This window comes from Tasmannia lanceolata, unplaced genomic scaffold, assembly GCF_043159265.1.
Source record: "Tasmannia lanceolata isolate RefF3 unplaced genomic scaffold, GAP_Taslan_0.1 ptg000008l, whole genome shotgun sequence".
Classification (NCBI taxonomy): Eukaryota; Viridiplantae; Streptophyta; class Magnoliopsida; order Canellales; family Winteraceae; genus Tasmannia; species Tasmannia lanceolata.
The window spans coordinates 5833651-5857815 of record NW_027518685.1 but is presented as its reverse complement, the minus strand read 5'-3'; the positions used below and the strand labels follow the sequence as shown (position 1 = coordinate 5857815).

General features: G+C 37.8%; 1 protein-coding gene across 2 annotated transcripts in view; it reads left to right on the top strand.

Moving 5' to 3' along the window:
• The window catches only part of LOC143884095 (protein EXPORTIN 1A), a 42594-nt gene that overhangs the window by 4545 nt on the left and 13884 nt on the right, over window positions 1-24165 (top strand). For both annotated transcript variants that reach the window (XR_013252733.1, XM_077387483.1), the window contains exons 5-19: window positions 558-665; window positions 771-853; window positions 8254-8392; window positions 8576-8644; window positions 8739-8816; window positions 9006-9068; window positions 9169-9213; window positions 9466-9573; window positions 9704-9802; window positions 11578-11781; window positions 12624-12683; window positions 14802-14912; window positions 17651-17748; window positions 17830-17938; window positions 20771-20836. Coding sequence is in view for 1 of the 2 variants with exons in the window: in XM_077387483.1 (XP_077243598.1) it covers window positions 558-665; window positions 771-853; window positions 8254-8392; window positions 8576-8644; window positions 8739-8816; window positions 9006-9068; window positions 9169-9213; window positions 9466-9573; window positions 9704-9802; window positions 11578-11781; window positions 12624-12683; window positions 14802-14912; window positions 17651-17748; window positions 17830-17938; window positions 20771-20836 (1440 nt within the window). In the remaining variant the exon portion in view is untranslated. The remainder of the gene's footprint in view (window positions 1-557; window positions 666-770; window positions 854-8253; window positions 8393-8575; window positions 8645-8738; window positions 8817-9005; window positions 9069-9168; window positions 9214-9465; window positions 9574-9703; window positions 9803-11577; window positions 11782-12623; window positions 12684-14801; window positions 14913-17650; window positions 17749-17829; window positions 17939-20770; window positions 20837-24165) is intronic.

The following is a 24165-nucleotide window of genomic DNA, read 5'->3' as shown; positions in this document are numbered from 1 at the left end:
TCAAAATTCTACTGGTTCCATGTTCTGCAGTTTTTTTATTGGCCTTTTTCCGTTTTAGCACTTATGGCAAACTTTGCGAACTTGGGAAAATGAGCTTGTGATTTTGTCGGCCATTTTTAAATTTCCTGAGGCAATTTTTTGGTTATACCAGTAGTTGCTTGAACAGATATTGTTCCAGCTTCTGGCGTAGTTTTTGCGTGCCCCCCTTGGAACATTGGTCAATTTTGAGTTTAGGTAGCTAGGGGGCTACAGTTTTAAGTCTTCTTCCGGTGAAGTTGTTTCAGCAGATATTGTTCCAGCTTCTGGTGTAGTTCTTGGGTGCCCCCCTTGCAACATTGGCCAATTTTGAGTTTAAGTAGCTAGGGCTACAGTTTTAAGTTTACTTCCCGTGTTTCTACCCATTTTAACTAATCCATTTTTAGACTTCTGTGCTCTGTCAATTATGTTGACATTCAGCTTTAGATTTGATGAACTCTTAACTTGTGTTCGAGTATCATTTTCCCCCTTTTTGGAAGCAAGTTTTGTATGAAGTTTGATCTTTGCTTTTCAACATACAGGTTTTGAAGCATGAGTGGCCCACTAGATGGAGAACCTTTATTCCGGATCTTGTTTCAGCTGCAAAAAGTAGTGAAACAATATGTGAGAATTGCATGGCTATATTGAAGGTATTTTTTCCCTTGGTGTTCTTCATTTTTCCTTTGAATCTTATGCTTTGTGGCTATCTGGTTTGAATTATTATGAGGGGATAATGTAAAACATAAATTATCCAGCTGCTTAGTGAAGAAGTTTTTGATTTTTCAAGAGGAGAGATGACCCAGCAGAAGATAAAAGACCTGAAACAGTCGTTAAACAGGTAATTATGATGTTGTGAAATCCTCATGGATTATGCTATTTTTTGTTATTGGCTTGCTATGTAATAGTTAGTCCAGTGCCAAGTGCTGTGCCTGTTATTTTTCATTTTTGAAAGTACATTATATGGTTTTGTATTATAATTGCAGGAGCTGAAAAAAATTCATATTTTAAGTGCTTCTTTTGTCTCTTTGCCCTCCCCTTTTCTTATTGGTGGTACAAACCTAGATAGCTTTAATAAGTTGAGTGTCCTTGTGGCTAGGATTTGTTGGAGCCTTTTATTTATTGAATTTTAACCAAGTTACCTTTTATTTCTGAGACAATATGCAACTGAAAGGTGCGCTTCTAAATCTAGCTAGCTGTGAGCCATGAATATCTAAGAACTAAAGCATCTCTTTGTCACATAAAATGCTACGTGGGATTTTGATTTCCCTTGTTGCCATTGAGTGCTCTGGTCCCCCCTTTTTATAATGTATAGATAGATAAATATGTACATCCTCCAGAAGATGAGATGCCTGCCTTTTCTCTTAAAAACTTGCCCTTCTTGGCAAGAAAAAAACTCTCTGTTTCCTAACTTCTACCAGTGAATATTTTCATCCTAATTATGCAAGCATCATCATCATCATCATCATCATTATTATTATTATTATTATTTTTTGAATGATAGCATTATTATTTTTTAGATGTGGGAAACTTGTTCTCGCTCCTGGGTGCTTTCAATGTACCAACGGCATTTTCATTCTCTAAATTTCATTAACTCTATTAAGTTTAAATAGTAGCTGGCAAGATGATTCCAATGCCCTTTAAAGTGACATAATTTACACACCCAATTAATACCAATTTACATAACATCCTCTTCAAATTAGAAAGTGGAGGTTAATCGGATGAAGCTTGAAAGTTTTGTGCAAGTGGTAGTTGTGGTTATGCAATGAGACCTGATGTTTGATGCAAGAAGACATGGTTGTTGGGCATTGGTGTGGCCTTTCTGTCAAATTTTACTTAAATATGTTGCATGCATGCTACTTTAACTCTTTAAGCATACCGACAAATATGGTTGTGTTTGCTTAATCGATGAAAGTTGTTATTGCTTATTATTGCATTCTTGTGGTGATGATGTTAATGAACTTGGATAATTAGTTAATTTAATGTGTAATTGATTAATGATCGTCCATAGGCTATTCTGTTGCTCGCACAACGAGACCAACCCTGCTGAGCGAGATGAGGCTGATCATGCGTAAGTGATAAGCCACGTTGATTCCTCAAGAGATCATGAGGAATGAATACCCCATCCTATTAATATGCTAGGATGGGGTATACCCCAGTCAATGCCTCTGCTCAGAAGATAGAAGCCCCCCCGGGCTCAAGATCTCATATCAATCTTCGACTGTTGGGAAACAATTGGGGTGCGGCAGGAAGAAATGGAATTCGATAAGTATCAACTGGTCTTTCTAACTGCTGAGGACTTATGTTGTGTGGTGTGATTGGGCTGATACCTAGTTCGAGATTGCTTGTAGCTTTGTAGAATTACACTATGATGTGTGTATCACACCACATACTGTAGATCATTACCTACAGGGATGAGGTTGACCCCTGTTCTTGTTACCATACGAGGAGCCGGTCTTGTAGGTGGCCCTTGTGCCCTTAGGGACCCTTCACCTTTTGTTAGAAAGGTGAAGCTTGATGATCGTTACTTTGCAATGCTTACCTATGGTTGTGACAGATTTGACTGATTGCGGCATTGCTAGGAAACCTTCTAAACTGGTATAGAAATGACATGTGTGGTTGGGAGAGATTCCGTAATGTTATTTTATGACCTTTGCGGATCTGATTGTCGATCTGCGATTTTGATTAGATGGTCATGTCGCACACTTATGTTTACTTATCCCACCGTGCTGTTGAGTGTTTTATTGGAAATTTACAAACTGTTTTCTAAATATATTTATTTAGCTAAATATGTTTATATTTGGGAAAAAAGAAGTGTGTGAAACGTTTATTTACTTGATGAACTGATAAGTGATCAGTGTGTCCTGGAGTGGATGGAGGCTCTAAGCTATCAACTTGTGTGGGATTAGAATTGATTCATTAATTTCATTTCGATATGAATATCATGCGGGTCTAGGACAGGCTAGATGGAGTTGGGATGTTGCCGTGCTGCTCTCGGTGTTGTGAGGAATGAGGATGCTCCATTCTGCCAATCCAGACTTCTTCTCACATGTTTAGGTCTCAGAATGAGAGATCGGAGTTAGATGCTACTTGGGGGTTATTTGGGTTTAGTTTGTGCCATCAGTTTGATTAGAACGTAACGAATCATGCCATTATTTTGAATATGTTCAATATTCAGGGTATTTGTTCATTGGTGGAATACTTGTAATTATTGAGGAGAAGAAGGATTTATTCGTATAATGCCCTTGTAAGCCTAATGGTTTCCACCTTGGCATTCCCATCTTATTTTGATGATTCCAATACACAAGTGATTTATGATCACTAATGTGTTTGATTGTCTAAGTTGTAGATCACATTGGTGCTAAGACAACATTGCTTGGATTGAGGCCAAGAAGCACTCATTGGACCACTTCAGGAAGGCCAAAGACATCAAAATCCAAGACAAATGAAGACTTGAAGAATCCATTGAAGATCAAGTTATATTAGATTGTATTAAGATCCAATCTTAGTTTTAGATTTGAAAGGCATAATTAAGTAAATAAACACACACCCTAAAAATATAAGTGATTGTATTTGTGGAGGTCCAACACCTTGGAACCCTCATAGCAATCCCATCTTGGTGTTAAGTTGGAAGCCCAAAAACAGAAATGAAAATCTGCTCAGACATAGGCTTCTCGGAACTCCGAGAGTTTTTCTCGGAACTCCGAGAATTATTCTCGGAACTCCGAGAAATGGTCCAGTAGACATTTTTTCATCTTCTGTTTGAATTCCCGGAACTCCGAGAAATATTCTCGGAACTCCGAGAACACTGTAACGGTCATATTTTGAGCCGTTGGGAATTTTGCTGGAATTACCACAATGCCATTGAACGGTCATATTTTGGTTTTCCTATATATATGGGCATTCTAAACTTCCAAACCATCAATCCTAACACTCTTAAACTTCATTTGAACATCCAAAGAGTGAATCAAACTTGATTATGCCTCTCATCCTCTAAGATTAGGATTTGGATCCATAGGCTCAATTTGTACATCTTCTACATTTTGTAAACCCTTGTGAGGGATTGTTTTTTGTTCTTTCTCTCTTTTCAAGAACTTGTATTGGGCGAGTGTTCGGAGAAGCGTAGCCCACTCTCCGTGGTGAAGATCGCCACCAAGGTTAAAGGCGGTTGGAATTTGTAATCGGCACCGATCTTCGCCGAAGTTAAGAAGATCACATAGTGAAGCCATCAACGAGTTTGGTTGGTGGAGTGGAGTAGGCCTCACGTCTGGAGGACCGAACCACTTTAAATCTCGGGTGCAATCTCTCTTACTCTTGCTCTTTATTTTGCATTTGCACTTTAGATTTAACTTGCGTACTTGAATTTAATTGTTGATCTCTTAATTTCTAAAATTGGGTTTGAGTTTTCAAAAGAATTAAAACTTGTTATCAACCTAATTTCGTACTCCTCATAAGTTGCCGTACTCGGGACCACCCTTGGAATTTCAGCCCTCAATGTGTTGAGATTTTGGGAGTATAGTTGGAATTACAAATATTTTGAGTTTTAGCGACTAGGATCAGGGATTATTTCTTTTCTATAAATATGGGTTATGAGATTCATTCAAGAGATAACATACAACTAGAGAAAAACTCGTCTCTTCCTCTCCTTCTTCTTAAGCTCCCATTAACATTCAACTTTGACCTCGACTGTTCATCTTCATATGGCCTGAGATTTAACGGGTGTATCGCTACAAACACCCACAAAACCCCCTTGGAGTATCGATCATCTTTCACTCCATCCGATCGTGGTCTACTCGTGACTGTCTACTTGATTACACGCCTAGTTCAAAGCTCCCTTGGGGGGGGGGGGGGGGGATTTCAAAGTCCACTTCCGCCCAATGGATCAATGGTATTAGAGCTTCGTTTATTTTAATTGTGAAGTTCATCATCAGTGCTAGAAACGAGGAGGTTTCGACAACTCAAAATTGCATTGAGATTTTTTTGTGATTTTTTGGGATTTTAGAGATTTTCGGTGATAATTAATCCACCCCTATTTTGATAACAACACCTCTACGCGTCTTCCTATTTTTATCACTGGCCATTGTCCACGGATCGACAACATTCCACTGATTCGAACGGCCGATGGCAGATGATGTTCGGCCATTGTCTATTGAAGAAGAGAGGAGAGGAAAGACTTGATAAAAGATAAAAATGAGGGGGAAATAAAAACAAGCAAATTAAAAGACAACAGGAAATAGTGTCTCAAGTAGGACTCTCGGCCGAATCTTGAGCTGCCTGTTTCCGCCTACCAGAGGTTGATAAGTTAGTTGCCGTTTGTCGCGCAATCATCCCCATTGGTGCTGACCCACAGTGACCGGCTGATGTGGAAAACCAATAGCAAGAAGAACAACAAATTTGTTTTATCTTCCTTTTCGGCCACCGGCAATTTTGCCGGTTTTTCAGCCATTGACAACGGATCGTGACATCCCTCACCACCACTGGTCGTTTTGGCGGTTGTATTGCGACTGTGGTGCTGCATCAACAACATAGAGGTGATTTCAAGGAGTCGTTATGGGTCCTTTTACCATCGCGTTTTGGGCCGGAATCAGACCACTAAAGGCCAGCCGAATAGTGTTATGGAATCACCTGACTAGGGGCGATATGATCCCCGCCAGTTGCCAACAATTTCGTTGACTTAGCATATGTCTGCAATGCATCTCAAGGAAAAAAAATGTTGTTTTTTTTTTCTTTTGGCCGACGGTGATCATGCCTTTCATTGGCCGATGGATACTGCCCAGAAGGGGATCATGTCGCCCAGCCATGACTGATGATCCCACCTCGTCTTCGGCTATTTTCAGATGGCGGAATACAGCCGGTGGCAATGGCAGCCTGCAACACTCAGAAAATGGGCATTTTCTGGGTCATTTTCATCATCTTTTTAACCGGATTCCGGCTGCCAAGTTCCATTCGAGTAGAAGTCCAGTATCGCACACCCTTGCTAATCTAATCCTTGTTGGGATTGGTGTGTCGCAGTTGATGCCAGACTTTGTCTGACGAAGGACTCTTGATCTCAGTAACTTCATATGGAAGGAGATAGAGATTTTTGATAAAAGCCCACCGTTACCCTTTGATATATAAACGCATTTTAAACTAAAACAAATCTGGAAAGTCGTGTCATACACGGCAGTTGTATGAGAGTTAGTGTTTTGAATCACTCTAGGTTGGTTTTGATAATGGCACCAACATAAGTATTAAAACCTCCTATCTTGCAGCACTAAAATCACATGATTTTCACCCTTATAAAATGTGGTTTCATTTGTTTTTTGTTGTGCAGATGCCTTGTATTATGGCATTATACATGACCCTGACGGACTAATGTGTGCGACGCACACGGGGCCGAGCTACGCGGTCAGCTTGCTGATGGTGCTGGGGCAACGCGCCTTGAAAGGAAAATTTAATTTTCGTGTTTGACTAAAGGGTATTTTGATAAATTTCTCAGGGTTTTAAATTTCTGTCCTCACCGAAACCAAAATTTCGGCCGAAATTCGGTAAAGGGACTCAAAATGTCAGTTTTTTGGGCTGAAATTTTGTAAAGGAATAAAAAATTAATATTTTCTTTGAAATTTTGCCGAAATTTGGTAGGTTTCTGTCATTTCGGTTTTGGTGTTGACCGAAATCCACCGAAATTTAAGATTTCGGTCGAAATTTAAAAACTTGAAATTTCTTCATGTAGTGGCATTGATATATAAGCTACATGTTAGGGTTACAGGTTGAGATTTTTCTTTGTGTTTGCTTGGCCAAGAAGAAGAGAGTTTGTAACCCTAGACCTAAGTATTGGAAAATCTTCCCTCGTGGATGTAGGCACTAGGCACTGCCAAAATTCAGATCAGCGAGCTGCTGCACTCTTTGTAGGATGGAGGAGGAATCTTTGGATCATCTGTGATAGCAATGTCCATTCTCTTATAGCCTTTGGCAGGATACTATAAAACCTTTTGGCGTTTCATGGGTTTTCCAAAAGACTATGTAGAATGTCTTAATGCATTGGGTTGGGGGACCTTTTGAATGTGCGGGTCACTCTATGTTGAAGCTGGCCCCCTTATGTATTGATTTGACACATTTGGAAAGAGAGAAATGACAGGATTTTTAAAGAGAAGGAGAAGAAGTGGGGTCAAGTAGTTCTTGAGGTTAAATTAGACTCACATGATAGCATGGGCAAGAGAAAAGGTTGGACTTGGCTATTGTGTCAGAGACATTTTTAGAAATTGGAGTGCAGCTCTATGGGAAAAAAGTACAGACAAAATCTCTTCAAAGTGGAAACCACCTCGGTGGGTTGGGTCAAGTTGAATTTTGATGGAAGTACATTAGGCAACTCGGGTCATGCCGCTGGTATGGGAGGTTTGATTCGTGACTGGGCGTAGTTTTGATGTCCTTTTCAGGCCTGGTTGGTGTATGTGATGCGTATGAAGCTGAAATTAGGACCTTGCTTTGTGGTTTAAGATGGTATGCAGAGCATAACTTGGGCCCTCTTATCATTGTAGGAGACTCCTCGAATGCGTTGGCTTGGGCGTCAAACAAGAGTAGAGGGCCTAGCCGCCTAGGTAGCTTGAAGATACAGTTGCTGAGATAAGGGATTTGGTGTGCTTCATTGGCCCACAATTCCAGCACATGAGAAGATCAGCCAATGAGCAGGGTGATCGTTTGGCGAAGGAAGGGGTGGAGAAGACAAGCGCAGTGGTGGTCCAATGCCTTCCTCAAAAGGGTATTGGATTATCTGTTTCTGGCCTTTCTTTCTTGATATGACGTTGAATTTCTCTCTCCTTGATTGTGTTTTTACTTTCTTGGAGCTTGATGTCGAGTTCATTGTCTTTAATGGCCAGACTGGGTATTGTTCCCTGTTGTTATCAGTTTGACTAGGGATGTAATCGTTGGGGACAGCTTGTCCCCTTCTTGTACTTCTGTTTCTTTTGGAATAAAATCTGGTACCTTTCCAACAAAAAAGTATAATATCTGGTGAATCACCCTTCTTTGCTTTACCATTTATTTTTTCTGGGCATGATATTTTAGGTTCTGTAATTGGTTACTGTTTTTACATTAAATTTGTTTACAATATTATCATCTTATGGAAACTCCTATAATTCATTTTTCTAAATTGCAATATATTCTGATAACATAAATTGTGAGATGTGTTTTGTTCTGTTATATAATGTTGCTCAACAGTTTACTGTACCTGGCTTACAAAAGGGTCTCTTGATTTATTGACAGCGAGTTTCAACTCATTCACGAGTTATGCTTATATGTACTATCAGCATCACAAAGGACAGAGCTTATTCGGGCGACACTGGCAACACTGCATGCATTCCTATCATGGATTCCTCTGGGCTATATTTTTGAATCTCCATTGGTTCGTACTTTAACAAATTTAGGAATTTGTTGTCTTATTGGGTTAATAACACACACACACACATATATATATTTATAGATGCATATATGTTTTGTAGTCTGGATTTCCTATTTGTCAACACTATTTGGCTGTTTATGTTACGATGTCACACTAGTCTTATACATCTATTGCTGGATGTGATAGCTGGAAACACTCCTAAATTTCTTTCCGGCGGGGTCATATAGGAATCTTACTCTTCAGTGTTTAACAGAGGTAAGGATCTGTTCTTCGATTCTGTCGTATATTTTATTATCGTGCTACATGGATACTAAATATTCTACATTATACCACGTCATGCTATTCACAGGTTGCAGCCCTTCAATTTGGAGACTTCTATGATATGCAATATGTGAAGATGTATACTATTTTCATGGTTCAATTACAGGTACTTTGTGGTCCTTATATATTTAGATATGCCGATAGACCTATATCTGAACTTATTATGTTAGCTGGCTTTTATCTTTGCAACAAATCTTTTTCTGCCAATTATTGATTTCATCCTTGTTAAATTGCTGCTGTTTCTCTCTATTCCACCTTTGAATTAAATTCTGAAACTATGTTATTTGTTCTTTAGGGTATTCTCCCACCTGGAACAAATATTCCGGATGCTTATGCAAATGGCTCCAGTGAAGAGCAGGTAAGCCAGTAATTCCACAAAATTGATGCCTTGGTCAATGATTTATGTATGTTCATACCAAATCTCGGACATGCACTGATAGTTTCTTTTGCTTGTTTAGGCATTTATTCAGAACCTGGCACTATTTTTCACTTCATTTTACAAGGCAAGTTTCTTCTCTTAGTCACACAGGTTGAAATGCCTTAACGAACACATGCTTTAATAGTAATACCATGAAGTTTTATAATGACTTCATTTTTAAGTTTAATGTTGTGAAGTAATATGCATTTATCCCACATGTACATTGATTACCATTTTGGTTTCCCTGTTAACTGTCATTTATACTGTTTTTAGTTTGAATTGCATGTAAAACTGAGGAAATTGTGTGGCATCTCTGATAATTCTTTTCCTGCTGTAGTCTCATATTCGAGTCCTCGAATCTACTCCAGAGAATAGATCTGCTCTTTTGATGGGTCTTGAATATCTGATTAGTATTTCATATGTCGATGACACGGAAGTTTTCAAGGTTAGGACATTGTTATCTACTTGTCTTTGTTTCTGGTTAATTGATTTTTTGTAGATGGGGGAATGGTTTTTTTTTTTTCTTGAATGGGCAATGGTGTGCTTAATATTGGTTGTATTGAATGGATGGGCAGGTCTGCTTGGACTATTGGAATTCACTAGTCCTAGAACTGTTTGAGGCACACCATAACCTGGACAACCCCGCGGCTGCTGCAAGCATGATGGGTCTTCAGGTATTTTAGATTTGATGGTTTTTACTGCTATTACGGTATCGTCATTGACTAGAGCTTTATAATTTCATTTTCTTATGGCATTTCCTATTTATCCCTTTTGGGTTTCATTGGTTTCTTATTCACTGCCTTCTCAAGTGGTGGCTGGCATGCACGGACCGAACGAAATGTTCACACCGTCCCGTACAACTGTACCAAAGATTGTTTCTTCCTATTCCAGTCTATTTTTTTTGTTTCGTTCCTAAGGAGGACAAAATAGGACGAAATGCCTTTCTCCGGACTAAACCGATCGAGAAATCTAGAAAATTCTAGATTTGTAATTTTTTAATATTTTTTAATCCTTTTCCCATTTAGACTTATCTGGTGATAGTTTTATAGTTTTTTATAAGGCATTACCATTCAAACAAAAGTTGTTTATTGGGCATTTGATGTATTTTACCCTCCCAAATGCCCTAATTTCTTCACCATTTGAAAATTCTTTTCCCTCCCAAATGCCCTAGTTTACCCGACTTTGGCATATGGTACATTGGTGTTGGGTCAACAGAATAAAACGATTTGCATATTTTACATAAACTTTTTTCTAGTGGAGGTATTGCCTCTATTAAAACAACATCTAACTGGCGCTTCGACCGAAGCTAGAACATATAAAAAGGTTCCATTGAACATTAAATGGAGAGTTGAGAAGCTTTGGGAAGATGACAAAAAGAAAAATCTAGAAGAATATTGTTATGACAGAGATTAGTAATCCATATTTTACACCATTGGAAGCTGAAGGGGATGTTGTTGTTGGTATTAGTGGCCCCAGTTGCTAAATCGAGCATATGTGGGAAAAATCTCAAAAGGTAGTTCAAATAATTTTTTTGCACCACGAACGTCCATAGTGAAGAATTCTGATGCTTTATTTTTCATTTTTGATTCCATCGTTATATACATTGGTGCAGTAAATATTGTGCAATTTATAACTGTCAGTGAGCCTAATTACAAAGCTATATGGAATAAGTTGGAGATTAAATATGAAACTTCGTATTGGACCTCGTCTACGGCCTATTGGATAGATATTATGCTAGAAAACCTTGCCAATCTAGAAGAGTTCTCAATTGATGCTGACACAACATGTGGAGTTGTTGCACTAGACGAGGAATAAGCTTACAAATGTGATGTAGTTGTGTCGTCCCTTCTTGGACGAGTTTTGTGACACATTTGCTGACCATTCATGAGTCTTATGGTATATAAGAAAGCTCAGTAACAAATGTTTTTGTAGACGATTGTTATTCCAGTAGGCATATCAGTTATTCACTTAGTTGGTACATTATAAGTGCACTGCTCGTTAATGCTTTATTTTCAAACTATAAATTCATTCTCAATGTGGGTGAGCACTTGGTCATAGTATTTCATTTGGTAGATTGCCAAGAAAAACCTGACATCGTTTTTTTGTATAAGGCTATGGATTTGGCCAAGGAAGCCTTTAGAGAGAGGTTGAAGAATAGAAATTCAGAGTACATGAAGTTTCTGAAAATCGGAATTGAATCGTAAATCGTAACAGGATTCGAATCGTAACAGGAAAAAAGAAGTTTAGATTGGTGTTTTCCCTGTAGGATCTCTACTTTAGGCATTCTCAAAATTATGATTTGTTAATTTCTATTTCTCTGCAACATTTTTTTATTTGATGTTGGAATGCTGAGATAAGGAACTTCTATTACACTTCTTATGCAGTACACAATTTTTGGGCTTAACCATTCTGAACTAATCTTTTTGAATCTTCTGTACTGAACCTGTAGATGCCCTTGCTTTCTGGAATGGTTGATGGCATTGGTTCACAGCTTTCACAAAGGCGGCATTTATATTCTGCTCCAATGTCAAAATTAAGAATGCTCATGATCTGTCGTATGGCTAAGCCTGAAGAGGTTTTGATTGTGGAAGATGAAAATGGCAATATTGTGCGTGAAACTATGAAAGATAATGATGTCCTTGTACAGTACAAGGTGTGTTGTTCATTATTTGATGTTTCAGTTCCTGGAGCTTGTTATCTATATTGATCAATCAAAGCATTTAATTTCATTAGCGACTGCTTAATTTATGATATTTGCTTGTGAAGCAGTCTTTCCCTTGCCTTAATGGTTTCTGATGCCTGAACAAGTTCACATTACACTCTTTTGTTTTATTATAAAATGCATTACAATTTACACCATAGTTTGCAAGCTTATCTGCCTTAGAATCTGCATCCTTGTTTATTTTGCAGTGTTAGAAAACTAATACTTGAATGAAGGCTCCCTAATGTAAAACTGAGTCGACTCTGGCGTCTCAGTGATTGACACAGGCCGTTTTTTAATGCATCCAGTCAGTCAGAAGAGTTTTCTGATTGACCCGGTAGAGGCAAAGCCGAGTCGGCTTGTGTTAGTCAATTATTGACTCCAGGTGTTTTAAATATTGCTATTTTGTACGTGTCATCAATGTGACTTTCAATGTATCGGGCACAAGGAATTTAAACATTTTCTCCAAAATTTAAGATCTACATAGCTTAAACCAAAGATTTGAACTGTTTGCAGAATTTGATGTGGTTGGCTTTCCTATTAGGTGACTACAATGGGCTGAAAAGATCTAACGTTGATCACAAATGAAGGTCCTTCCTTGGTTCAATGTTAAGGAGAACACACAAGTTTAACTTTAAAAAACTGAATTATGAAGCGCCTTTTGTTAAAAATAGTTTTCGCTTGAATAGAGTTCATTCGTCGATGTTTTGTTCTCTAGGTTTGGATGTTCATCTGCTGTTGATTTTAATTTTATTTTTTGTTTGGTTATGCTGAAACATTTTGCAATGGTACAGATCATGAGGGAAACACTGATCTACTTGTCACACCTTGATCACGAGGATACTGAACAGCAGGTATGATCTTTACATTGACACTTTTTTTTTTTGTATGTAAACCGCAGTATTCCAGTTTAGCTTGGTGTTGCTTTGTCTAGAAATGTTTTTTTGAATAGCTGTCTCTACAAAGATATGCCTCACTCATTCTTCTGTGCGTGTTGTACTTTTGTTTTGAAACATGGAGCCATTTTTTTTTAATCATTGGAGAATTTAAGTAACAAATAAGTTGAACCAGATTATCTTGCAGTGTCTGTTGTTTTCTTTGTGTTTTTTTTTGAATGGCAAAGTTGGTTTTATGTGTAAGCTATAAATGATATTTTTTCTACAATCTTCCTGATTTGATGTGTCAAGGATGTTTGTATTTATTTGTGATTAACTTCAGATAGTTCTTGGATGTTTGTCTTGTCTGTGGTTAACTTCAGGATGGCTCTTGCGGCATCATTTGTAATTTTTAAGGCTTTCTCGTAGCATGAAGTGCGAAAATATTGAATAAATAGAAGGGAGAGTTGTTGGCATTTATGGAAAGAGGGGTGCAACTCGGGTTGGTTTGAGGCCAACCCGAACCCATTCCGAGTGACAATTTCACCTACTCGAACCTGACCCGACCTGAGCCTCAACCCGACCAAACCCGAATAAAATTTCTCAACCCGAACCTGACTCGAGTTGTTGAAAACAAAAGAAAAATCTGGAAAAGAAGCACGAAAATGAAGAAAAGAAGACATCAGGGACACTCAGATATTGTGGGAGAGAGTTCATTGTAGAGATAGGAGAAGAGGAAGGGGTGGTTCTCGTGATTTGATGCATGTGCTTTCACTAGCAAAACCCACGCCAGAAATCAACAGAAGTCCAAAACCATTTTCTAGTTTTGGATGTTGGTGAGTCTTAGGGGAGGGGAGAGACGAGAGAAGGAAGGTGGGTTGGGGAGATGGGATTGATGGGGAAAGCCTACACATGTTCGTATACCTCTAAAAGAAACCAAGAAAAAAACATTAAACAACAATGGAAGAAGACACATACGCTGCTTCTTCTACTCGAGGGACATAGGTGAGACGCAAACCCTTCCATTTTCACAACCTCTTTGCTCCACTGCCCATCCCTCACCTGCTTGATGCTGGCCGTCCTCTCTGTGTGAAGAAGACTGAATGCAGTGGCGTGTGTGTGCATATATATATATATATATATATATATATATATATATATATATAGAGAGAGAGAGAGAGAGAGAGAGAGAGAGAGAGAGAGAGAGAGAGAGAGAGAGAGAGAGAGAGAGAGAGAGAGATGTTTGCAAATATTATTTTCTTGGTTTTATTTGCATTTGGGTTTGCAAATATTCACCCTAAAACTCAATCGTTCATGCATTTGGGTCCTGCATTCCTCCCCGCGGTAGCAGCAGAACCCGGGATGGTATACAAAAAAGACAAGTTTTTTTTATATTATATTAGTAAATGAATTAGTCTTTCCACGGAGGTAAATCTTTGCCTGCTGATACCTTTCTCTGATTCCAGAACAAGATCATTTCATATCCATATAGGATATAGATATCAGGGGCGTCATGTACCAAATATTCCTTGACATAATTTTCTGATTGATTAGTCATAAGAAAATTCAGGGTTCAGCCTCTATTGCCAAAGCTGTAGATATAGGTATTTTGAGAATACGCCTCAATGACCAATGGTTAGCGATGGCTCTGATTGGTGGGAATAGGCAATAATTAAATCCCCATTTTAGTAAATGATGCAGAGATGCGTAGTGGCATTGATCCGCCAGAAGCTCGGCTAACTCTTAAAATGCAGCATTTTAAATTTTTTATTACTGTCTTTATATTGTGTCTGAGATTTGCTCTTTTACCCCTTCATTTTTATAACTGATCTTCTGGAATAACAGCATTTGCAAATATTGCTTTGTTATATGTTCACGCTTCTATCTGATGATGTTTGAATATTGTGTCTGAGATTTGTTCTTTTACTCCTTCATTTTTATAACTCATCTTCTGGAATAACAGCATTTGCAAATATTGCTTTGTTATATGTTCACGCTTCTATCTGATGATGTTTGAATTTATGACTCTGATATTTGTAACATGAATCAGTCAGGTTTCTATGATTTGGCTAACATAAATTATCTTTTGGCTATCAGATGTTGAAGAAGTTAAGTAAGCAATTGAATGGGGAAGATTGGACGTGGAACAACTTAAACACGTTATGCTGGGCGATAGGATCAATATCTGGGTCCATGATGGATGAGCAGGTATCCCGTTAGGCTTTGAGAATGGATACTCATAAACTATAGAAACCTGCTAGGAAGCCACGCCTGTTTCAGGGAACTCCCTAAGTCTCCTCCATATTGCAATACATATCCGTCACCAAGTTAGTACCTTATGTTTTCTTGACAAAATACCCGTCTGTGTTGATAAAATGAATAACCTGCCCATTCTTTTAGCCGCGTTTGTTGTTAAAATGAAGAACTTACCCCATCTTTGCTACACATGACAGCAGTTAAGAGGCTGCTGACAATCCTAAAAAAGCGTGTCATCTTATCATTTTCCTCAAACTTTCCTACACATGTTTCAACTAGTGACTAGCACTATTGACATATAATTTTTTCATTATTTGTTGGTTTGTCGCTCGTCAAACATATTTTTTGCGCCATTGATCATCTGATCTCTATAGTGGAGGCTATGTCTTGAAAATTGAAATCGGATCTTAACTCGTAATAGGGGTAGAATCGTATCGTAAGATTTATTCACACACACACACACACACACACACACACACACACACACATATATATATATATATATATATATATATATATATATATATTTGAAAATGATAGCCAAATTTATTAATGGAAAAGAAGACCGAGATGGTCAAATTACAAGGTAAGTAAGAGAATACATCACTACTCTAGAATCTACAAATATATTTGATTATGGCGGAAGAGAGTCGAAGAGAGCTAAAGACTGCTTGGAAACTCCCTCTCTAGCTAAACTATCGGCTACCTGATTTGCAGAGCGTTGAACATGATGAAACTCAACCTCTAAGAACCTCACCCAATGAAATTTTTCATCAAACCACCTATCAAATCTCCAGGGAGGATTTTGAGGACCTTTGAGCCAATTAATGACATTCAATGAAATCTCCTTCGACCACAACATTATTGTGGCGGTTCTTCATAACTAGCTCCAAACCCTGATATATTGCACACACCTCCGCCTTCGTAGCAGCCAGCAATCCAATTATTAAATGGAAAATCCAAGAGTTCCTCTTATTTATTTATAAAGGTGATTGCTATAGTGATATCATGGGTGAAATCTCTCCCTTATTCACATTTGTGCATGCCTATGACTAATGGGAAAGATGGAGGGATATTTGCAATAGTGCAGAGATTAAACAGAGAACCGTTCAAGAATGGTAGCCCCACCTCCTGGTTCCTTAAAGCTCAACTTTTATGGATCTAGCTTGGGGAATCCAGGTTTAGCAGGTGTTGGAGGCGCCTTATTCATATATTTGTTAGAAAAATATAAAAAATTTAAACAAATTAGAAACAATAAGAAAATTCCTAATTGTTTATTTCTCATCCAAATCCAATAAGCTATCATGATTATTCAATGTCATAATACGAATTGTTTGCTTATAGATGTGTTACATACTAATCATCCATTTTCCATCCAAACTCATGCTATTGGTTACTAATCATAAAATAATAAGATACAAATCAATATCAATTCTCATAGTCTTAAACATCAAATGAAAAATATTAATTATCAATTCACTTCTATGATGTTTCTCACTTGTTTCCTCTTTTACTTTCCCTGGTTGGAATCTTGTTTCAGAAGCTAAATTATTCCCGTTTCCAAAATTTAGTAGAAGCATGCTTCCATTACGCTTCCTATTTAGGTATTATTTTTTAAAAAGTTTTCGCCCTTTCTCTAATGTCAAAGGAGTGTATTTAAAACTTGAACCACTCTTTTTAGTTATATTCTAAATGAGTGTATTTAAACTTAAAAAAACTCAATTGTAAGTTTCAAATGAAACTTGTGAATTATTTTTCATAAACTTAATAAAATGAATAATAATCAAACTTGTAATTCATATCACACATGAAGCCCTCTCTAATTACTTGTAACCCTAGCCTCCATTATCCCCTCCTCCATTACCTATTATATTCCTATCTTTTTTTATGGGCTTTTCGTTCGCTTTCAATGAGGTTTTCTACGTTTCATATTCACTTCCGTGATGCATTTTACTTGTTTGCTCTTTACTTTCCCCATTGATTACTTCGTGTTTTTCGCTTCCCACGTTTTCTCTTTTTTTAGACCATTCTATTCATGCTTCTGCTTCCCCCATTGCTTCTCACATTCTCTTCATACTTTGGGAGCTATACTACGAACTGCAAACTGATTCTGAACAATATCGAACCAAGAACTGCACAAAGTTGGTAAAACATGTCAATGAGCTAGCGATACGGAGATGTAAAGATACCCTTCAGATAGTAGAACTCTGCACAAGGCCACTTGTTTAGTTGGTACGTCGGTGGGAGTGGGTAATTTGAAGAATGCACATTTTGAAGCAAAGTAGCTCTTATGCTCCATTGTGTAATTTGAAGAATACACATCTTGGAGCAATGGAGCTCTTGAGCTATGTTGTGTAAGGGCTCTTGAGATATCTGATTTCATCTCATTTTCCTTGGTATTGCGGTCCAGGTTATTAATTGCTTGATAGGTATTCATTTGCTTGATATATATATATATATATATATATATATATATATATATATATATATATATATAGTGATTTGACTAAATCTCATTCTCCATAATAATTTTTCCTGAATGATTGTTGTCCATAACCATTTCTTTCGTTCTCTTTTTTAATATTCTTATCTAAACCATGAGTGGAAATTTTGTGCAATTAAGTGTTCATTTTTGCGTTAATGACATTTGTGTTATCATTTCCTGGTGGTCTTTGCTTGTAATTTGGCAGGAAAATAGGTTTCTGGTGATGGTCATTCGCGACTTACTCAACTTATGTGAAATCACAAAAGGGAAAGATAACAAAGCTGTTATTGCAAGTAACATAATGTAAAAATTACTGCCATATTTTTTTTCATTTAACCTGTAATTTTATTCTCTTCTTTAATTATTTGCTGGCTGAATTGGCAGGTATGTTGTGGGACAGTATCCGAAGTTCTTAAGGGCCCATTGGAAGTTTTTAAAAACTGTTGTCAATAAGTTGTTCGAGTTCATGCATGAAACACATCCAGGGGTTCAGGTCAATTTTTTGTTTTTCAACTTGTTGCATAAAATGTATCACACTAGTCATATATGGTGCTATGATTTGACAATTTGTTGGATAGAAATTATGCATTTCTTTTATCATATATCGCGCTCATGGTAGTATTAATAAGAGGGCGAGCCTTGGTGCAACGGTAAGGTTGCTTCATTGTGACCTCACGGGTTCGAGTCACAGAAACAGCCTCTCTGCAAAGCAGGGGTAAGGCTGTTTACATCTAGCACTCCCCAGACCCTGCAATGGCGGGAGCCTTATGCACTGGGCTGCCCTTTATGGTAGTATTAATAAGCATGTTTCATCACATAGAACTGGTGATGTTGTTTGGATTGAATGTGCATCTTTAGGGATGTGTTTCTCATTTATGCCAATGCCGGTGAATGATTATTTTATTTGCTTGCTTGGGATAAAATATCTCCGTCCATGGTTTAAGAGTTAAGACACTCCAGAAATATTAGTGCTTACTACATGCCAGATACTTTCCGGTTGTATCTCGCATCTCTTAAATGGGAGTTGGGTGGTTGTCAATTTATTGTAAATGCCTTAGGCCCATCAACTTATGTATGAATGAAAAAAACCCTTTTGCTTGCGTAACTTTTAGGGAGTCCTTTTCTATCTTGGTGTTATGCCTTGATCAACCGTATGGTATGTTGACCTAGGTTAACTTAGCGAGATGATATTTCTATATTATTCTATCTCTTCTTCAATGGTATTTTTGAATCTTTTGTCATGTTTTCCTGTTCTTCTCGTATTTATTTATTCTCTGTTTTTTGTGATTCTTAGATTTAATTGTTCTTGTGAGATATGTTTTTATTTTATTTTATTTTGATCATAATAAAGTTTAGAAATACACCTTTAAAACCCTAGATTTGATTCGAATGGAATGAAGTTCCACTTCATCGAAAATCGGTCTTTTAGTTTCCTGGCTGTTAGTTCTGCATCATATGGGTATGTTAGTGGAGTTTGAGACATTGAGTTTTGCGAGCAATAAACCCTAAAAGGATAAGTTTGTGGATTTGGCATTATAATTTAATTTTAAAATGCTATAAGTTACCGGGTTATGTAATGATACGCCTCACAGACACACACACACACGCATATCTATATAATTGTAATTCAATGTTTTTTTTTTCTTATAAAAGCTTTGTAAAGAGAAGAGTTGTACTCAAACTTATGGCAAGTTTGGATTTGTGTAATATGCAAATTCATGAAAACCTCAGGGAAAAAATTGGAGATCCAGAAGGGTGACGTCCAAACCCGTGGAGTGTCACATGTGCAACACTGTCGAGACTGTTGTTTTACTCACATGTGTATATTAAGTACAATAAGAAAACAAAACCAAGACACCTTGAACTATGTTAAAAGGGCGTACATTAAATACAATAAGAAAATGAATCCAAGACACATTGAACTACGATAGAAGGATATGTCTTGATACATCCATAATTACAAGAATACGTAAGAACAGTTAACTGAACATATACCATACATAATTTTTTTAATGCAGCTAGAATATGCACAAGACCTGAAAAGGAAAATTCAAAAAGCCAAGTTAACTAGATGTACATCGTGAAGTGCATTTTACACTTATGAACAAGTAAGAGTAAAAGAAATGCCTCCAAAACTACTGAATTTAATACACAAGTACATGCATATAATATTACATGAAAGCCTAAGTACATGGATGCTTGTGACTATCAACCAAGGAAAATAAGAAAAGTAAAATTGCAATTGAAAAAGGATAAAAAGGTGGAAAAGGCCAGGAAAATGCACATACATCATGGAGTGCCACAGGCGTAACACTCTCGAGACTGGTGTTTTACTCACAAGCAAGCAATAAATATATCAGAAAGGAAAACCAGAACACATGAGAGTGTGACAAAAATGTAAGAAGTCTAAATACATCCATAGTTACAAAAATAGATAAAACAGTTAACAAAACAGATAACTCAACTCAACTCAACTAAGCCTTTGTCCCAAACTAGTTGGGTCGGCTAATGAATCAGTTAACAAAACAGATAACATACATAAATTACTGAAAGGAAATTTCCAACAAGCCAAACTAAAACAGATATACATGCATATTGCCAGAACTTTAGAAAAGCCTATGTACATGCATGTGTTGCTGTGCGTCAATTGTTTTCATTGCTCAATCTCATTTCATGTACTCCATTTGATTTGTGGATCGGAGGGGACTTCCTAGCATAATGAAATGGTTAAATGCTGATGCCAAACTTTTACTGAATTTCCAAAAAGTTCATCACATTTTCTCATGGTCCCAATGTGACATTTTATACGCTCATTGCAATGAATATCTCAAGTTATCTCTTTTGTTTTGGCACTACATTTTTTTCATTTTGCTTTTAACATTTTCTTTAGTTGTCATTTGGATGACGGCCAAGTTTTATGTGTGGCTTCTCCAAGTCACATATAACTCAACACCATATTGATATTTTTTGGACTAGAACTGACTTATTCAAGATAAACGTGCTTCCATAGTGACATTTTTTGGACTTGGACTGACTTTTCCAAGCCTCCAGGGCCTTACAATTTTGGTCAAGCCTTTTCTATTCATTTACAAAAAATTGGATCTTCTTGCCTTGGATATTGACTTGAATGGGTTTTTTATCCTTGACTTCAGGAATATCTTTCTTGCTTTAGTGCTCTTCTTTGGTTTAACTACTCTCATGTTACTTGCTTTATTGTTCACATGATTTAGTTTATGCATTTTTTTGAATGGTTTAGTTTATGCATTTATTGGCACTTATATATAATGGTAAACCTGTTTTTTTCTTCTTTTTTTTCCGCTTTCAGGATATGGCGTGTGATACATTTTTAAAAATTGTTCAAAAATGCAAGCGTAAATTTGTAATCACACAGGTAATGCTCCCCCTTTCTTTCTCTTGCTTCTTTTTTTTTTGTTTTCTTTATAGTTAAAATTGAAACTGATTTTTAATTAATATTTTATTTTTGGTAGTGGTTGCTACTTATGGATAGAGTAATGACTTCTAATACTTTTATGATGCTCAGATCTACTGTTGCTTTAGTATCCATTTATAGTTGTGTTCCATAATTTCATTTGTTATCCCTATAGCTTCTTGCTTCTGGCCTCTATGCTCAACTTCATGTGGCCTTTCCTTTGACTATGCAATAGTATAAGGAGCATGGGCTTTTTTTATTAACCTTTGGTAGGAACCTTCATGCGAGAATTGAAGGGAAGAGTAAATCGTAGATTGGGGTGATGATGAAAAAGTAGATGGAGGACTTTCTTCCTCACGATTATGCTTGTCTCATGTATGCATAAAAACTCAAATGTGATGCGAAACACGGCCACGAAAATTCTTGTCGACTCGGGCGAGTTCCTTGTCCTGTCAACCAGTTTTTTAACACTGGTATAAATGTTTGCAACATCTCTGATTGGGTGAGGGTACTTTTGATGCCTATCTGAAGTAATTTTGCCACTTTGTGGTGAGCTACGACTTGGAAAAGATTGACCAGCAGTTAGTGGCTTATTATCTTGGAGGCTTACAAATGAACATAGGACATCTTCAACCTGTTTAACATATTTTCTGTATCAGAAGCACACCAACGGGCCCTAATCCTAGAGAGAATTTTCAAAAAGGCAAGCCAATAGCTTGGTGTGAAGGTGGGATGGAGTGGAGGTGCACTTGTGGGCTTTGGGTCGGCAGCCATGTCTCTCCCTGAACAAGCCGGGGGCGTGCAACATGGCCCCCTTTTCAAGCAACCTTGAACGGCGATGACGGGGACAACCGGACTGAAGTGCTTCATTTGTGGGGACTCGAGGCATAGTGCTGCGGATAGTAGAAAAAATTTCTGCCGATCCGAGCAGCAATTGTTCATGGAGGAAGAAGAGTTTGACATTTCAGACGAGGTCGACCATTGCCCCTTTTTTTGACGTTTTGAGGATGATGATTCGTAGGAGTTGGTGCTATCGAGTGATGTTGGAGGTGCCCTAGTTTCTCTGGGAGCGTGTTTTACACCCAAGGAAGCCGGGGGTGACATGTACCTTCGAAAGCAAAATTTGTGCCGGGTAGCATAGTTACAAATATCTCAGATTTTTTATGAAAATATTATGTTATTTTGTGATTTTTTGATAAAACGACGAACTCTTGAAGTTTTTTTTTTCAAGATTCTTAAAAATGATAGAGATATCATATTTTATTTTTTACCTAATAATAATGGTGAAAATATCGCATTAAATTCATGATATTATTTGTGTTCCTAATTTTGTTTGTAAATTTTAAAATTTAAAATTTTCAAAATTTCTCGATATCAGCTCAAAAACAACTATAAAATTTGAAATATCACGTGATACACTTTTGCCGTGAAAAATATTTTTGTGTTTGTCAAATAGCGACCGATTCGGGAAATTGTGAGAAAATGTTGTATCTGAGGAGGGCTGTTACATAACTTCCGTTGAATATACAACACACGTGTACTAGCTAGCACGGCTCTGTAAGGGGCATGGTTTAACAATTTCGGAACAATGCCTTGTTTTTTTCTCATGGACAAAACTGTATGGATAGAGTGTGGTGTGTCGTAGTTGGTATGGATGCATATCACGCACTTTTGGGATGTCAATGGTTGTATGATGAGTATTGTGCAGTATGGAAGATGAAATACCTACTTCCTGTTCAACCAAATTTGAATCGTACTTGCGCCATTGAAGGAAGTTGGGCATAAATCATATGGAGGGTACTAGTTTACTTATGATGGCTAAGTTCACACAGACACCATGAAAGAGTCAGGAGTAGGTTTTGTTCTCTCCGGGAAAGTTGGAACCATTTGGTGTGAAATGCAAGTTCTTGTATGTGTTATCAGATGATTTGCCGATGGGTTTACCCTTGTGAGGAATATCCAACATCAGATAGATTTGGTGCTGGATGCAAGGTTACCTAGTTGAGGTCACTTTAGGATGAGCCATAAGGGCTCACAAAGAGCTCAATCAGCAAGTAAATGAGCTCTTAAAGAGGGGGTTTATACGAGAGTGCCTAGCCCTTTTGTAGTCCTTGCATTGTTGACACTGAAGAAAGATTGGCGTATGTAGGATGCGTGGACACTAGGGCAATCAATAAAATTACTCTGAAGTATCATTTCCCCATTCGACTCATGGCGTGTTGGACCAACTGTCATGGACTAATATATTTTGAATTTGGATTTGATGAGCAGATATCACCGGATTAGTATCAAGCCAGGGCACAAGTGGAAAACAGCCATGAAGAGGAGGAGGAGGAGGAGGAGGGAGAAGGAGAGGGGAGGGAGGCCTGTAGTCATGCTGTTTGAGCTTTTTTATTCCACTAGCATGTTTATGAGGGCCATGAATAACGTGCTTAGGCTGTTCAAGAGGCACTTTGTAGTAGTATATTTTAGGGGTGCAACTCGGGTCGGTTGGGTCGGGTTAAGACATCGGGTTGGGTTAGGGTTGGAAAAAATCAACCCGAATTGAAAATCGGGTTGGGGTGTCGCGCAACCCGACCCGACCCAACCCGAATTGGAAATTTCAAATTCCCATTCAGAAGTGCTGTTAATTCCAACATATACATATGATCCTAGCTTATATTAATATTACTGTATTCCATCTGATGAAGTTCTGTGTGTGTTTTTCTTTTTCAACATTGAAATAGTCTCCACAGTGCACAATGGACGGTTTGGATAATCCTATGGTGCGGGCGGCAGGCCATACCTTACTTTAATGAAGTGAGGAGTGTCATCATCAGAATATAGTAGTGCGGATAACATTTCCCTTTGTTAATTGTTAGTCCCTGTTTGTTTTGGATTTTGAGAACCGATTGTGAGTCAAAAACTGATTATTGGTGACTCACTATTGGTTCTCAAAATCCAAAAGAACCCGGCTTGAGTTGAGGTGCTCAACTGTTGGTACCATATCAAATTGGGTCAACTCGACCCAACCCAACCCGAATTCGATATTAGGTTGGGTCGGGTAGAGGAAATTGCAAATCGGGTTGGGTTGGGTTGAACCCAGGCAGGTTGGAAATCGGGTTGGGTTGGAAAAATGGGTTCCTCGGGTTGGGTTGGGTTGGCCTCAACCCGAGTTGCACCCCTAGTATATTTTGATGATATCCTTATCTACACTGCCAACCCAGTATCCTACTTTTTTTCCCGGTTTTGGTTGGTGGATTTTTTTTTTTTTTGGGGGGAGGGTGGGGATCGGGCTTGAAATATGGGCC